Source organism: Scleropages formosus, chromosome 22 (genome assembly GCF_900964775.1).
Source record: "Scleropages formosus chromosome 22, fSclFor1.1, whole genome shotgun sequence".
Taxonomy (NCBI): domain Eukaryota; kingdom Metazoa; phylum Chordata; class Actinopteri; order Osteoglossiformes; family Osteoglossidae; genus Scleropages; species Scleropages formosus.
The window spans coordinates 6,656,091-6,673,883 of NC_041827.1; the positions used below are offsets into that span (position 1 = coordinate 6,656,091).

Consider the following 17,793-nt stretch of genomic DNA (forward strand, 5'->3'; position numbering starts at 1 on the left):
GGTGCAGCACTTCTCTTCCCCGCACCTGACCAGTCAGTAAAATTTATTTACAAGAAACTAGAGAAGTATTCACATTAATAACAAAAATATTTGACATACAAACATACAACATTGCTATTTCATTGAAAAATATTACCTTCATAGTCATAATAGCAACAGTAAAACATACTAACTAAAGAGTTAAAAGGTTGGTTCACAAAATTAAAATATTAACTAAACATCTATTTCAGTTTAAATCATGTCCAACATTTTTTTATATAAAATAGATTACAAAAAACAAAAGCTTTTTCCACAACCTAAAAAAAAAAAAAAAAAAAAAAAAAAAAAAAAAAAAAAAAAAAAAAAAACTATGTACACATCTTATGTTTACTACAAAGCAAAACTTAACTATTCTTTTACTGAATTAGAATATGTAACTTGACCTTCTCCCTTACTGGTGAAGTTTTGACATAGCAAATGCCATAAAGTTAGAATTTTGTACTCAGTATGTGGTACAACGGCAAGCCCACATTAAGGCAGGTCTAGATAAAAACTGGGATGCACTCCAGCCTACCTTTGACTGTTGGAGTTGAACTTTAATGCATCAAAATGTGTACTTGCACCCAAAAAGGTAACTGAAACAAGCTGTATGAATGCATTCAAGTGTTTTCTTACATACACTACTCAATGGAACAAGCAAGAAATATGTTTTGTGCTGTACAATTTCCTCCTACCCAGCACAGTCCCATTCCGCTGTCCTCTCTCAAATCCCTGCCCACACTGTGACAGCAGGAATTCTGCTCTTTGGGAAGCTTACCCACAGAACTGCTTTTTAAATAAGTAATGACAGAGAGAAAGAGAGATATATAGAGAGAGAGAAGCTAGCATGGAGAGAGGAAGCAAAGTCTAAACAAGTGGACAAGTGTCATTCTTTAACGCTGATACAACTTATAATAGAAGTGCGCATGTTAATGTGTAAATAGAAATCAACGCACTACCTGAATTACATGTTACTATTTGTCAAATTATAAAAGGAGTAATATAATACAACCTGTTTGCCTGAGTAGGTGGTAAAGAGGTCTCACACATTTCCCTTCCATTTGTGCAAAGCCTCCATCGCACAACCACAAGAGCGCGCTGGCGCTTCTCTTGAAAGTCAGAGGTAATCGTGTACAATGGCGCAACAGTCCCCTAAAGCCCTACACTACACAAGAATGGAGCTAAACTAATGTACAGACTTCAATCAAAACTATACAATTCAAACAAAAATTTACATTCTCCCTGTCCCAATTATGTTCAGCTCTAGTAAACATTGTTGGTCACAGTCACACCATTGCCACAGTTATATGGCAAGCTTTTTATTCACTCCAGAACAAATAGCAAAACTGTGACACATATGAGTACCCCTCTGAACTGTTAGTTCGAATGGGTTTACCAGGAGATAAGAAGGCAGTGGCAGTGTGTTGCGTGACCATGCCACTACAATGACTTGTGTTCGTGCATATGTCCATTTCATAAGCCCAAAGTTGCATTTTGCAACCACAACTTTACCTATAATAGTAATAATAATAATGAGCTTTTGAACACTAACCACAAAGCATCTGAACTTCTGAAGTTTTGAGAGGTAGAAAGATAAAATGATTGATTAGGTGACACAGAAGAACAACAACATGAATGTAAAGGAGAAACAGATCAACATGGACAGAAGTGCAGGAGATAAGCTGCTTGTTACTGGACAAGGTGAATGATCAAGACTAAGGAGGACACTAAAAGGGATAGATGAAAATTAAAATGGGGCATGATACGAAGATTAATCCCCCATCACAGTTTCCATCTTCCACTGGACCATCCCACTTTGCGTCTCTACGTGGCTCTATTTAAACATGTCAATTCACCCACCCTTCACACGTTCCCCATTCCTTTCCCCCGATCCCTTGCCTCACAGCAAGAGTTTGCCATTGCGGTGGATTTTGAGGATTTTTCCCAGTCGCTGCTTGGCAGTAGCCAGACCTTTCTTTGGTCGTTTCCCTGAGAAACACAAGGAAAGGACAAGCAACCTTCAGCACCAATTTCACTGGAACAGTTCAAGCCATTCGCCAACAAAACCAAGAAAAAGTGGCTATTATAACATATTCATTCAGCTGAAACTTTTCTCCAAAGCAAATTGCTGTTAGGTTATTAATCTAATTAATTTAAAATTATTTATCTACTTATACAGCTGGGTAATTTTTTTTTTTTTTTTTTACAAGAGCAATTCAGGTTAAGTGCCATACTCAAGAATACTACAGTGTGGAGGAAGGATTCAAACTTAGGTCTATGAAAGCAACGAAACAAACAAACCTAGGCATAGATCCTCCAAATGCAAAACCGGCTCTAAATTACGACTCAGTCTACCCTAACACTGGGTGCGTGTGTTTATGGTTGGGAAGAGGGGCAGTAGCTCTTGTAATGCTGGTGGGGTATTTTTTTAAAAAAAAAAACAAGAACAACACCTTTATGATAATTAAACCTTTTGATACATCCAACTTACCTTGCCCTGCTCCAGTTGGCCCTGTATTTGCCACTCCAGAAGGAGATGATGATGAGAGGGAGTAACTGCTGCTGTTTTGTGGTGACAAGGAAGGTCGTCTGGAGGTGAGGAAGACCCCTGGAGCCATAGCAGCTGAGCCCCGAGGACCCCCAGGACCAAAGGGACCAGGTCCAGCAGTATACTCATGGTCCAGAAGACTTGCTGAGTAAGCCTCTACTTTTCTCTCCTCAACCTCTACTGCAATGCCAGGCTCATAGCAGTGTATGTCTGACAGTAGGAGAGGGGAGACTGGGGAAGCTGCTCCCTGGTTAGAGTGTTCAGACTGTGTGGAAGCAGGGACATGCTTTTTGGTGTACTTTCTCTTGGTGGTTTTCTTTTGCTTCTGTCAAAAAGAAAGGAAAAAAAAAAAAAAAAAAAAAAAAACCTGTTTACTACAAAAGGCAGGGTGTAGCTTTCCCTCTTATCTGGAAATAAACCCAAGTTAAATTTGTGTTTAAAATTAGGTGCAATTATTCTCAGAGGTGGGCAGTAATGCGTTACAGCTATTCATTTAGCTGATACTTTTTTCCCCAAACTGAATTACAATGTTAAGCTTCTTACAGTTATTTAACCATTTATACAGTTGGGTAAGTTTACTGGGGCAATTTAGGGTAAGTACCTTGGGTCCAAAGGCAGTAGTTGTAACCACTGCATTAACAGCTGTTTCTGAAAAAAATCTCTGTCACTGTGTACTTAAATTTCTGGAGAAAATGTACTTTTTGGAATAGTTTTTCCACATCAATACTTCTTATTCAATTACATTTATTAAAAAAAAAAAAGGGGGTGAGGATCATGTTCACATTACCTTTCATTTTTTTTTTTTTTGCTTACATTTAATATTTTAACTTTCCTTACATTTCTGCAACATGACATCCTCCTGTCAGCTTACTACTACTGTTAGTTTCATTAGCCATAGTCTGCTAGCAATGAGACAGATCATTGTGCAGTGTTGAGTTTTGTCCAGTATGTTGAATTTTGTCCTGCCTTGACTGACAACGCAGTTTATTGAGGAATACTGTATAACGAAGCCTGAAGACCTGGCTCTTTAAGGATTACCAAGTGCTATTAAAAGGTCCTTGTGTAACTTATTTGAACACACACTAGACAAATCATTACCCAAGACAACCATGGGGCATCAGTTGCTCTCTTGTAATAAGTTTGCCCTCTCTGAGATGGAGGACAAAAATAAAACAAGTACTGGTAATATTCTAACTATATCAGCATGAGGGACAGTACCCGGGGCCTCCCCCTCACCTGCTGTGCTAGCTTAGCGGCGGCGGCTGCCAGTCCAGTTTCCACAGATGCCACCCTCACCCCCTCTCTTACCGGGCGCTCCTGTTTGGGCAGGGTAGGTGTGACACGAGCTGGAGGGCCATATAGAAAGGGTAAACCATGAGAATGAGAACATAATAAAATAAAGCTTAAATTACAGACAAGAGGTACAGGCAAAGACTAAAAACTCCATCTGCATATCAAAACTTCTAGAAAATGACAAAATCTGCAAAGTTTATGCCAAAGGAAGAAAACATGGAATCTGGCACCTTTGGGATTCCATGGTGTATCACCAGAGTTTCTCTTCCTCTTTAGTTTGGACTTTAGGCTGGGATCTTCCTCATCTGACTCCAAAGACGGGTACACTGAGCGAACAAGAAGGTGGCACAGTTTCAGCCAGAACATTAAAGGTTTATTATAAAATGTAAAATTTAACAGGTACATCAGGAACAACAAGAAAATGCCACCATGATACACACTAGCTGTGTAACAAAGATACATTGACAATTTCACACTGTACCATTATTATAAACAATTTAGTTCATGCCTTTTGTCCATGAGAACTTTTATTGTTGAGTTGTACAACATCAAGCTCCTCATTTGCACATTTATACAGCAGCATATTTTCACAAGAGTTATTTTGAACATGTATACTGATCAAGGGTACCGCAAAGTGGGATTCAAACTGGGAACCTTGAGATTGCAAGATAACCATGACACCACGCTACTACACTACCCATATGGGGCAGCCAAATGCCATGTTAATGCCATATTCTCACCATATTCGGAGTCTTTAAAACAGGTGCCCAGTGTTTCCTGTTCATCCAAACTCTCCTCATCATCTTCACTCACGTGACGAGCTGGGCGCTTGACTGGACGCTTTCCGGGCCTCTGGATGGTCCGCACCTTCTCTGGCCCCATCCCACCTCTTGTGCTTGCTGGTGGGGGAAGTGAGGTAGAGGAGGATGACGACGAAGAAGGGGATGAAGGGGGATTGGCCATGGATAGCATGCCCTGGATGGCATCCCTGGTGCTTGGGGAGGCTGGTGCTTCCTCACTACAGGAAAGGGAAGGAAAAATGTGGGTGACAAAACACAGTATGCTGACTAACATTTTTAGAGCCCAGTCAAGTACCTCTGGTACCAAAGAGCACCGTAGCTTCAAAAGTTAGCAAATTACTGCAAAAACACTCTCTCTCTCTCTCTCTCTCTCACACACACACACACACACATACACAATGGCTGAAGCTGCTTGTCCTGAGCGGGGTTGTGGTGAACCGAAGCCTATCCCTGCAACACAAGGCAGGAGGGGGAGGGGACACACCCAGGATGGGATGCCAGTCTGCCGCAAGGCACCCCAAGTGGGACTCGAACCCCAGACTCGCCAGAGAGCAGGACCCGGCCAAGCCTACTGCACCACCGCGCCCGCCAAAAACTCTTAATGACATAATTCAAACTAGGAAAAACTGAACGATATTTTAGCAATCTGTATCATTTGGAGGAACTTCTGTAATTCTTAAGATTTTGATAATGATTAATTATTAGCATATAAAGATCCAAAATATTTGAATAGATTACGTTTAATAAAATGTGTATGTCAACGTCCTCAGCTAATTCTTTTATTTCAATACGGTTTAAAGCATGCAGTCTATTACAACACAGAACATACTGACTAACATACTTTACCCGCAATTAAAATGCTAAGAACATGTTGCAAAAATGTGGAAAGCTGAAAGTACCTGAGAGCAGGGTCCAGTCCTGCTACCTGCTTGCTGGCCTTCAACAGGTCCAGGATGCCTCCAGCACCGCCCTTCACTCCCTGCAGGGTGACTGAATCCTCATCTGTGGTATAGTCCTCCTGAAGAACACAAGAAAGTCGGCTATGCCGAATCTTGCAAGTATACACTGTCACCACCCTCTATATACACATAGGCAATGTAAGTAAAGCATTGTAAATATGCGATATACCTCAATATCAAAGTCAACCTCTCCTGGCTCACGGACACGATGTGGGTCAGAGCATGGTTTAGCTCGAGGCAGTTTCCTGGGAAGACCTGTGAAAGGAAAGAAAAGTGCTAGTGTGAGATTTTTTATTTATTTATCTTTTTAAGATAAGCATATGTAAAGAAACAAAGAAACAATCTTTATATGCTAATAATTAATCATTATCAAAATCTTAAGAATTACAGAAGTTCCTCCAAATGATACAGATTGCTAAAATATCGTTCAGTTTTTCCTAGTTTGAATTATGTCATTAAGAGTTTTTGGCGGGCGTGGTGCTGCAGTAGGCTTGGCCGGGTCCTGCTCTCTGGCGAGTCTGGGGTTCGAGTCCCACTTGGGGTGCCTTGCGGCAGACCGGCATCCCATCCTGGGTGTGTCCCCTCCCCCTCCTGCCTTGCGCCTTGTGTTGCAGGGTTAGGCTTCGGTTCACCACAACCCCGCTCAGGACAAGCAGTTTCAGCCATTGTGTGTGTGTGTGTGTGTGTGTGAGAGATTGTTTTTGCAGTAATTTGCTGACTTTTGAAGCTACGGTGCTCTTTGCCAATACTACATTTAAGATTGTATCAGGAGCCAGAACAGAACAAACTACAAAGGTCAACCTCACACATATGCTGAAAAATTATCAAAAATTGTTTAAGTTAATATGTGTAGACATTGCATTGCAGTGGTAAACAAAGAGGTGCTGCATAGAAGCAACAGGCAGTCTGCACAGATTATACCAGGCAGTCTCTTCTTGCTGGATGCAGCAGCTCGGCGCCGAGGTGGTGGGGCCTCATCAATTTGCAGCTCATCCTCCGAGTCAAAGTTAGAGATGTCGGTACTTTCCATGGGTTTAAATTGGCCAGTCAAGGATAAGGATCGGGACTTTCTATTACCACTGCTAGCTCTACCCCCCTTCTTCCTGCCGAAAGCAAGAAATAAGAAAGGCAAAAAAAAGATATGAAAAAGGGTAAAATCCCCTACAGAAGGAACTATAGCTTTAAAAAACAACAAATACCAAAACACAAATTAACTGAGATGTATCAGCTAAATACAAAATGTAAGTAAAAACAAAAAGTCAAAACCACATTCAAATAACTTCCAGGTGTCTTTCAATTCCTGGCAGAGCTCCTGTCTAGAACTGTAATTAAAACATAGTCATTTAAGTTCAGGCATCACTGAATCCTTGACTTACACATAACATCTTAATTAGAAAAGGTGATGCTCTATAAAATTAACATAATTTATATATAAAGCTAATCATGACTCAATGTGCAGAAATTCCCTACCCCTGTATTTTGCCATTGGTGAGCACAAGTTTTAGTTTGCTCTTCTTTAGCTTCCCCTCAAGATCATCAAGGCCAGCAACCGGCAAGTCCAGCTGTCGACACAAGGAGAAGCGATGAATGCCCGCAACAAATCGCTGCAAGGTGTCATCTCCTAAATTGTTCTGTTTGTTCCACAAAACACCAAAGCGAATGCAAGTGTCCATTTTTGATGGACAACACGACATCTGTGTTCTAACCCCAAACACAGCACTAAACATATTTTACACCTCCAAAACACTGATCCAGTTGCATGTGTCACAATGTCTATTTAGAAGAAAACAAGCATTTACAATGGCTATATCGTTTTACTTGAAATATAGTGTCAATATCCCAAGCCCATCACAGCTTCACACTACCAGGTATTTGGCTTATCACTGTCACCTTGCCCTTGCTCTTGTTTCCAGGATGTAACTTCTTCAAGGTATGCTTGGTGTGAATCTCCAGCAAGTCCAGCTCTCCAGCTTCAGCCTTATCCTGGCACTCCTTGCCTTTCCTGCCCCTCTTTTTGGGCACTCCTAGGGTGCTTCCTCCCTCCTTTGGCTTTAGTACTTTTTTTCTGCCCAGTGGATGGCCAGGGGTTGGAGATGATGCCATCAGTGCATGGGGGAGAGAGGTGGAGAAGCCCCGGGGAGGTCCAAAAGGCATCCCTGTCTTACTCAAGTTGTGCTGAAAGATATCCTGCCCACAAAAAGTTACAGGGAAAGTGAAGCCCAGAAACAGGAAAAAAAAGCCCACGGGTTCAGATACACAAATACATGCACCAAACACAACACAAAAGGTCAGAACAAGCATAAAGCACAACTAGAACAGATGCATAATAAATACTGCTAATATCTCCATTAATACCAGAAGGAAACAGACTTTGAATAAAACATGTACACCTACAAGGTCTGCACACCCTTGCCCTTTCTATACCTCCACCAGACGTATCTCCTTAGCCAAGTCCTTCACTAGCTGCTGAGTCTTTATGGTCTCGGGGATTTCATCCTCATGTTCAGGAAGTGCCTGGAACGCAGACACAACCGCCTGGTTACACTATATTCAGACACTACAGACCACACATGCTTACTTCCCTAGAGAGACAGTTTTATCTGATGCCTCTAGTCTAGTACCTCCTTGCGTGTCCAGCTGCGAAAGGCATTGTTGAGAGCCTTGGCGCCATGAACAAGGTAGTTGGCCGGATGCCTGCGGTTCTCCCTTAGACCTAGAAGATCAGTTAGTCCAATGTTTTCAAAACATATACAATGCTACGACGACTGCAGGAACAGTTCTTCAGGGAACTATACATGAACTTATATTAGTTACAACTAAAATACCATCACACACACACACTATGTGCTACATAAGAAAAATACAGCATAAAAAGCTGATTTAAATTTTATTCCAGTTCTGTTACAAAGAAAACAGAAAAATTTTAGGATCTTATTTTTAAAAGCATACAGACCAACATTCTTTGTAATTTTCAGTCTCAGGATTAAAAAAAATACTTTACAAAACTGAAGCAAACAACTATAACTTGGTTGCAGGAACAGTTTATGCAGTAATGTAATACACATTTAGCATTTAGTTATTACGTACCTCTAAATGTGTCAAGGAGGTGTTTGCCCACATACCAGCAAACTGTCTCAAAGTTGGGGAAACGAAATAGGTCAGCTGTACTGAGTCTCTTTTCTATCTCGTAAGCCCTAAGGAGCCAGAAAAGGACATGGTAGACCTCATTACAATTAAACAGCATGAACAACACCTTTTAATATCCTGTATCAAAGTGCTTTAAATATGACTCATAGCAGTCATAAAAATCTCACCTTAGCTGCATGTCAATGTTCAGACTGTGGAGGAAGTTTCCTCCAAAAGCCAAGCAGTCAACTGGGGTTAGCACAGCATGGATCCATCCTTAAGCAGAAAATCATAAATAGACTATCCATTAAAAATTACTAAAATATTCTGTAATTAAAATATGTGCCCGCTCTGTTCCAAATACAAAGAAAAAAGTTGTACCTAAACTTACTAACAAAAAGTCAAAAGCAAATACCTAGTATCTCAAAAACACCCCTGCGATGCTGTAATCACATACAGCATGGAAACTGGGGAATATATAACCAATCTCCTTTGATCCTGAAACACCCAAAATTTTACAAGCCGAGCCCTGGGAACTAAGTGAGTAGTCATTTGTATAAGATGCACACAATAAGGCGTGTTAAGCTCTCTAGCAAAGCAGTTACCTGTGGGGATGAAGAGTGTGTTTCCCTGCTTGATGGAGCACTTGTAACACATGTCCACCTGGTCGCCAAAGAAGAGCTCGTTTTGGTTGGAGGAAGAACTCCATCGCTCAAAAAGTGCCAGGTTAGCAGGGGTTGGTCTAATCAGGTAGAAGATCTTCTCACCCTGGGCAGAAGTTGAGATGCTTATTGACAGAGGACTTAACAAAAAAGCACTCCCCTCCCTACTTACATCTCCTCTTTAGGTCTCACATGTATTTTAAATACAGGTAAAACACTTATAATATTCTCCTACACATTATATCTTGTCCATAAGTTTAATGCTGTTACCTTCAATGCTGTTTTCTAAGTCTCCATACACATACATAACAAGGAAATAAAACCCATTGCATTGTGTTATATTGGGCTTGATCAGTGCTTCGACAAATATATTTAACACCTAAGCAGTATGGGGATTTTACTTTTAAACAGTTGATGGTCATCTTACAGACACAACATATGCAGATGTCAGTTGTCTGTCATTTACACATACATGCATATCTCTCTCACCCGAAGAACATGGTACCACACAGAGGTGCCACCAAAGTCAATATGAAAGTCTGTGTAGCTGTCCTTCACCCCCATCAGGCAATACTTCTGCACATTGGGCCTTTCAAATGCAGATTCTTCCGGCCAAAGATTCTCTACCCAAGATAGCTTCCGGACAATTTTTGGGGTTTCCACCAGGTTGGACAATCTGGAGAAGTCACAATGAGTCTGAATGAGCAAATGACCATAAAACTTCATTGTTTTGGTTTAACACATTTTTGTTTTCAAGGAGTACTAGAAGTATTAAAAAAAAACTACGTAAAAGTATACCTTGTCTCAGAAAACTCCAAGCTGATTACATTGAGCACTCTTTCTCTGTTGGGGCTATTATAGTATTCCACAAACTCTCCCAAGCGCATCTTCAGATCTGCTTGACGGCCAACATCGATCACATCAATCTCTCTGTCTCCTCCTGCAGATACAGAGCAAAGACACTTGTTTAAATGGCTCCAGGTTTCCATTTATAAAAGCAACAGTAAATCTGCTGCCATCATTAATGTGCATAAAGGCTGTCAGAATCAGAATCTGTGACTAGATTGAAAGTCTTCAGATTTGGAATATAAAAAGACGTTAAAACAGACCTGTGCGAACAAAAAAAAAAAAAAAAAAAAAAAAAAAAAAAAACACTGGTAATGTGTTGGCACAGTAAAATGACATGCACACCTATGTAGTGCTCCACATCAGACACAGTGAAGGAAGGGGGAGGTAAGCTCATGCCCAGGCCATCCTTCTTTAGCACCAGCACAGGAACACTGAATGAACGCTCCTCCAAGAATTCCACAGTCAACTGGGCTCCAGACGGCTTCAGCAAGACATCCTCTGCACTGACTCACAAACAGAGAGGAGCAGGGACCATTAACCAAAGAACCGAGGCCTGGATGCATGGCCAAGATTCAGACTCCAGAGGGGCTTTGATGATACCTGGGAAAAGTGCGGCTGCGTAGTTCCCTGATAAACTGTGGGCTGCCTGTCTTCATTGGCCGACTTGCATCTCTAGCTCCACCTGCTACATCAGATAGCCTGTGGGTCCCACGACGTTTCCGCACTTACAGGAAGCGTAACACATAGAGTAAATCAAACTCATGCTGTGGCAGTCCCTCTCATTCTGAGTCAGAGACCGAAGGAACATACACATACTTTTATAAGAAGAAGAATGTAAAGAGCTTTTCTGCCTACTTTTTCTCCATAAAGTATTTAGACACACAGCAATATGTGTTAGCAGATACACAAAAACCTTAATGAGACAAAAGCAAACAGAAACTTCTTCACAGTTACTTACTGACAGAAGGGCCATGAGTGACCTGACAGTTTGGGCAGTGATAGAGGTCAATGTCTGTGGCTTTATCCTCCTCCACACCTACACAGCTAAAGATGAACAACACCAGAAAGAACCATTATACTGAGAACAGTCTGTACATCTACAAAGTAAATGTTAAATATGACTGTCTTAAATCTTGCTTCAACACTATCTCAACATTAGTACATATTACACCCAACAAACTATGGGAATAATACCTTCCATGAAACCAGTCTTGACAGACGTCACACTCGATCATAAAGCGGGTGACATCATAGGGCAGTCGGCACAAGCAGTAAACTGGAACTGATGCCATACTGGTGAAGCTGAGACAGCTGCCTTTGCTTGTATTCCTTTAGACCAGACTGCAATGAGTGAAGAAGAGCGAACCACTCCTGGTGTTACCCACAGAACTGCACAAAATGTGAGTAAGTGAATTCTACCACAAAGTAACACAGATTAATAAATAATAGGTAGAAATAATTTAAGACCCTGGTTATGGCCTACAAAAGCATCAACAGGACTGCTCCCAGCTATCAACAAGACTTGATCATCTGCTACACCCCAACCAGACCGCTATGCTCTTCCACATCTGCCTGCTTGGTGGTCCCACACGCAAAAGGTAGAGCATAAAGGTTCTTGGTTCCGGCTCCGTCGTGGTGGAACGACCTCCCCCTCTCAGAACTGCTGAATCTCTGTCCACATTTAAAAAGGGTCTTAAAACTCACTTCTTCCAGACTCACTTCGCCCATGATCCACTAAGTTTATGTAATGTATAAATGTTCACGCACTATAACTTTGAGATCATAACTGTTAAACAATGGATAAAACTTTACACAGCTACTCCTGTATGTAAATGTTTATATATATTTAAAAAAAATACTAGGAAGGTCACTAGGAATCGTCGATATTCGGGTAAAGTTTTATGCATCAACTTGTGTGATGTACACTGGTTCATGCGGTGGAAAGAAACAAACTGTACTTTCGAATCACGCGTCTGCATCCAAGTGTCTCTTTCTGCTCACGTAATGAACACATTGAATGATTGTATTTTCTACGAGATGTACCTCGCTTTGGGGAACAGCGTCTGCTAAACGAACACACGTAAATGTACCTACCGACAAGGCTGACAAGACTGTTTTGGGGAGATTTAACTTCAGTCCAATGATACAGCTCCCGTCACACAGCGAACACTGCGTCTGTCATGACGAGCTGCTACCTCCTGGAAGGAAGAATGGGGAAAAAAAACATGTGAATTAACAAAACGAACACTAAGACCACAAAATTAAATATTTAGTGTAACCAAACATTACGAATAGCGCAAACAAAATGAGCAAAGAACTCAAAATTTGTAGAATATTTTGAATTTTTATAAGCAGCATTTACTAAGTTCTGAAAGGAAAAAAAAGGAACTTCAAAGCCAATGACGCGCGTTCATATTCTCTGTGTGTGAAGATAAAGCTGCGTCTTCCAGCACAGGTACCGCCTCACCTGGAGAAGCAGGTCTGTGCCCTTTCATTCACTCTATTTTTAAAGTACAGCACACCGGAGTGAACTGCGGGTAACATTAACTTAAGTCACCTGTGTGTGACAGAGAGAGAGAGAGAGTGAGAGAATGCGTTCCTCCTCAAACACAGAGAGCAGGAGCACCAGTGACCAGGGGCTCCGTCCTCCTCACACACAGGAAGAAAAAAAAAAATTGGTCGAACACAATTTTATATTATACCTAAAATGTTATCGGCCAGGAGGACAGCTAGATGGGAGCGGTAAAAACCGAGGGTACGATTTTAAGCTAAATGCGTCCTTCGGTACCTAAGACCTTTTTCCCGCTCATGACGCCGTTACTTTGATGCAGCCCGTCTCGCGCCGCAGGTGTGCGGCCAGGCGGTCGCCGTAACTCGCCGTTCATACATAGTAAGTAAGTGACGGACGAGAGAGTGACCGGACACCTCCTGCGCGAGACGTCTCGCGCTTGCCTTTTCCAGCGAGCACGAGAAGTTTCGGAGATGCCCAGTTTTACCAAAACAACAAGCTGTCTCGATAGTTTAAACTCTTAAAGAGTTCAAAAAAAAAAAAAAAAGACACGCTAACACGCAGCGCTAGAGCTAAGGATGCAAAGCCGACATCGTGCCAAGTAGCACACGGCCAGCTAAAGCTCAATTTAGCTTGCATGTTAATTACGTGTTTTTTAGCTACACACACTGACTGTATAATACAGTGCACTGCTGGGGAAAGTGCGAGAGTAAGGCTCTGAAGACGGATATAAAGATTGAACGGGTTCCAGCTGTGACCGCCTGCGGGGCCCCAAAGCCCGATAAGCAGCCTACCTCCTCAGTAAAGTCCGAGGACTCGGCGCGGCCCAGGGATGAAAGTCGAATTACTCAACACTTAGAGTGAGAGAGAAACTTCCGAACACGTGTTTTGTCGAAGAAAGCCCAGGCCAGCAACTCCGAGGTGTTCCGGGCCACGCAGACAGACAGATCGCGCCAATGTACCTAGAAGAATGAAGACGAGTGGGAGCGAGAGTCCCGTCGCAGCGACGCCATTTCAGCAGCGCCGTCACCGTGTTGAATCGCCCAGAGAACAATAAAGTTGGATTAGAGCGCGTTACGGCCGGGCCTCAGCGGTGCGCTCACCGCCACCGCACGGTCCCCCGCAAAATCGTTACACCTTATAAATATTGTTCGCTGCTAAAGTGGTCGAGATGATTCACTCTGGGCTTGTTTTACATTGAAGTTTTGCGTGTTTTCGCGTCGCTTTACAAATGAGTAAGAGTTGCCGCCTTTGCCGACCGGCATAAATAGATATTCTAACGCTGACGGGACGCGACTCTAGTTGTAGCGAAGCGGAGGAGCTCTTCTTGCCTCCTCAGCTGGAGGGCCGCGCACTCCGCTTTACTGCGTCCGGGACAACGGCAGGCACGCAGGGTAACGGGGAGCAGTGGAAGCAGTGAAACGATGTCTTTTTTTCGCGCAGCCTCTGCTGCTTGGGAACTCCACAGCATCATGGTTGTAAGGGCAGGGGGTGGGTCGCACATACAGGGTCCTTTAACTGCAATTTAGATTTAACCGAAACTTTTCTCCGAGCGATGTACAATCTCTTTTTTTTATAACTCCAAATCAAATGGTTGTGTATTTTGGAAACACTGGAAACGGTGGCAGTTTGCGTCCCAACAGTTTTCAGAAAAGCCCAACCGTTGTTCAGTTTGAGCCTTTAGAAATGAGCACATGGTGTCAAACGGAACGGAGCACTACTGTACTCTACTACATACTATATTATATATACTGTAGTGTCCACAGGCCGCAATGGCACTGATGTCCAGGCCTCTTCATCGCAGTCTGTTTCTCCAATCTCTTTTTCTGTGCTTACACACCAACTATTCTCTTTAGTACAAAAGTAAAATACCTTGTTCTTGCCTCCAATTACAAGTTAGTTGCTTTATTAATTTTCCCAGACTGGTCTCGTTACCCCGAAACTGGATTTGAACAAATAAACGACATCCGAATGTGGCCAGATGTTGACGAACTTTGCACGTGGTTATAGAAGAATCTGAGAACAATAAAAATTGCACTTCGCAGAAACGGTATTTTACTGTTTTTTGGGAGTGGCACTGCCGTTTTATATAACCGCACCCATGAGCTTCGAGATTTCAAAGGTCCAGCCATAAGGGCAACCCAACACCTGCACTGAGTGTAGACGTTCGGCAGACGTACGGGGTCAGTCTCACGAACCACTGATAAATGTGGCAATAAGGCCAAGTAGCTAAAAATAAGCTACCAGTCTTAAAGACTGCTTTAAAAAGCAAAGTATATTTCAATCCTTCATATTTTTAGCAATAACGTTACAAAATAGATTTGTCTGGCTGGTTCAAAAGTTCGAGAGACTGACCCACTAGAGACGCTCAAAGGGACCCATGAGGGTCCAGCCAGACAAAACTGATCTGAAACAATAAGCACTGGAATTGGATTTCTAACTCCCAGAAATTCATATTTGTTACAATAAGTATTAAGGCTCACATTTGTTTTCAAATAAAATTAGCAGCCAGGTATGACAAAGGTTAAGCAAAGAGAGAGAGGTTTACTAAAAGAATAAATTTTATTTCAGCACTGTAAGTCATTTCCCAACCATACAAACATGACTGCAACCCTTTACCCAGCCTAGTCTTTCCTTTCGATCCATTGTGAAATCAGACCACAACAGCAAGACAAATATGAAAATGTTTCTCTCCATAACAATCTGGTACTTTTTCTGCTGCTAAAACAAATTTATTAATAAAGACCGTAACAATATTAATGAGGAACTTACCCTTCACTGCACAAGTTTTTAAAAGTGCTCTTGAAACAGGCATCAACATCACTGATGCATGTATCAATTAGGCAACTTTGGATGTATGGCCTAGAAAAGGACTGGTGTCTAATTAGAAAGAAAAGCATATTTTGCTATAGATCACTGGTGTGATCAAAAAACAGTCTTTCTAAAGTACCTAAAGTCGGCAATATAGTACGGTAGGTCAATAAAGCATATTCTGTTTTTGTGGAGTGAAGGGTTGTACAGTCAAGATGTTGAAGATATGGGGTGGGGAAGGGAATCATGCACAAAAGAAACTCCAGACGAATCTAAAGGAATGCAATGAAAATTCCTTACAGTGTCTAAATAGAAATTAAACCAAAATACACTTCTGTTACACATTTCTGGAAAGATGGTTGGTTAAGGGGAGACATCAAGAAACTATGACAAAACCAAGGCTTTGCTCAACCCCTACCTGGCAATTTCAAACTAAATTCAGTTGAATATCCAGAACACGCGAAACTCACGGCCACATTCACCAAATAGATGTAAACATCACTATCCTGTTTTCACTCACAAAGACCCAATACTTGCTCATGATTTCATCAGTCAAGTTGTCACAGTTGCAAGTAAGACTAATTTGGGTCAATACAATAATTACTATTATGTTCTTGTTTCTCATTGACATGCCCTCTGCAACAATGCTGTACTTTCTGCAAGGCAAATAAAACGGTACCAGCAAAATAAACCTGCAATAGCAAGGCGCAGCAATCAAATTCTGGTGATAGTTACATCAAAGTGGTGAAGTAGTCAATTCCATATAAAATACAGGCAGGGAAAACTGCAACTGATACAGGTTAAAAATTGTCTAGATCGGCTAAGCATATTTAAATACTAATTGTAAGCAACAGTAGGGTAGTGGTAGTAATAACATTAAAAATAGTAAGAAAAACACCTCTGCACATTGAGTAGAACCAAAGGGTAAAATTTGATACTCCTCAAAGTATTAGTCAATCTTTAGATAGTTACATATATCCTCTTTATGACCATTTTTAATTAGATCAGTTGGTTAGGGAGATAATGGACAAGACAAAGCAAAAGAAACACAAACAGCTGTGGGGGGGAAATGGAAGGAAAACAATTCACAAATATTAGTTTTCAATTTTCTGTGTGATTCATCTGAAAGACTGATGAATGTGAAAAATAAATTTAAGCACTGGTGAAATTGTGCATGTTTTAGTATTCCATTACAGATAATGAGGGTGACGAACCCCTATATGCATGTGTGCTGCTCCATGTTCTCAGATTTTACAACTTCATGTATATTTGCAGTTAGAGAAGGTTCACAAAGCAAAAAGCTAACAGTGCACTACACATGACTGGGATTGTGTTACTGAAAAACATAGGTTAATCAATATATTCTTACATTTACCTTTACCGCTATGTTCTATTTGTGACTAACATTTTGTTTTTGATTTTACATAACATTCAATTAGAGATACAAGGAAATGAGTACAGGAAAACCTGGAAAAAACAGGGAAAAAGTGGTCAGGGAGACAAATTCAGTATTATTGATACCAAGTCAAAGTTTGTACATCTAAAATAATAACCCAATTTCACTGAGTTCCAATTCTTGACACCAGCGCACCTGTGTGCATGTGTCCTCTTTCCTCACTTCTGTTGACAGTGTGCATGTCATTGTGTGTCTAAATGTTTGTTGCACTGCAAGTGTATCAGTATGATCATGTGATAACATTTCTTATTCACCAACAATCACCAACAGGACTCACTGAAACTGTACAAAAATACAGAACATTGAGAAAGATGGAGCGTGCGTGTGTGCATGTGTATGAATGCCACAATGTCTGGAAATAGTGTGTGTGCAGGTGTGTGTACTCACACAATAGGAGGACAATGTGAAGGTTAACTACTGTACTTTTAAATGTTGTACCTATTGAACAAAATGCACTATATATATATATTGTACTAAGCTGACAGTCCAACAGTTTGACTCCAGTCCATTCTACTGAGAGCTCCAAGTAGAGCAGCACACTATGGTCCACCTGGTATGCAATTGATTATACTACAGTCCTGTCAAGTATGTCTGGTAATGTCCCATACAGTCCAACTAATTACAATCTATAAAACATAGCAAAAGCTTAACACTGCACAATATAATTTTATTAAAAAATATCTAACAATATCAAACTATTGTTTTTTTTGTTTCTGGTAAAGTGATTACACAAAAAGGGCTATTTAAAGTGATTCAGTGTCA

General features: G+C 41.2%; 1 protein-coding gene across 4 annotated transcripts; it reads right to left on the reverse strand.

Annotated features, from left to right (window-relative positions):
- Window positions 1-358: 358 nt before the first annotated feature.
- On the reverse strand, window positions 359-14,958 carry LOC108918571 (histone lysine demethylase PHF8-like). Of its 4 annotated transcripts, XM_018725992.2 has the most exons (24): window positions 12,958-13,317; window positions 12,723-12,812; window positions 12,350-12,453; window positions 11,450-11,596; window positions 11,214-11,299; window positions 10,856-10,979; window positions 10,598-10,758; window positions 10,205-10,346; window positions 9,896-10,082; window positions 9,350-9,512; window positions 8,933-9,020; window positions 8,706-8,812; window positions 8,240-8,331; window positions 8,043-8,132; window positions 7,509-7,805; window positions 7,089-7,180; window positions 6,540-6,721; window positions 5,788-5,873; window positions 5,559-5,677; window positions 4,600-4,877; window positions 4,090-4,185; window positions 3,803-3,912; window positions 2,510-2,891; window positions 359-2,007 (listed from the first exon to the last, which is right to left on the reverse strand). In XM_018725992.2, exons 4-24 carry the CDS (start codon window positions 11,545-11,547, stop codon window positions 1,919-1,921), a joined length of 3,069 nt encoding a protein of 1,022 aa, XP_018581508.2. In that variant the 5' UTR covers window positions 11,548-11,596; window positions 12,350-12,453; window positions 12,723-12,812; window positions 12,958-13,317; the 3' UTR covers window positions 359-1,918. The 4 variants fall into 4 exon arrangements, with proteins under 4 accessions (XP_018581508.2, XP_018581505.2, XP_018581504.2 ...); XM_018725989.2 differs by lacking the exons at window positions 12,723-12,812; window positions 12,958-13,317 and adding an exon at window positions 13,727-14,958; XM_018725988.2 differs by lacking the exons at window positions 12,723-12,812; window positions 12,958-13,317 and adding an exon at window positions 13,559-14,958.
- Window positions 14,959-17,793: the final 2,835 nt, after the last annotated feature.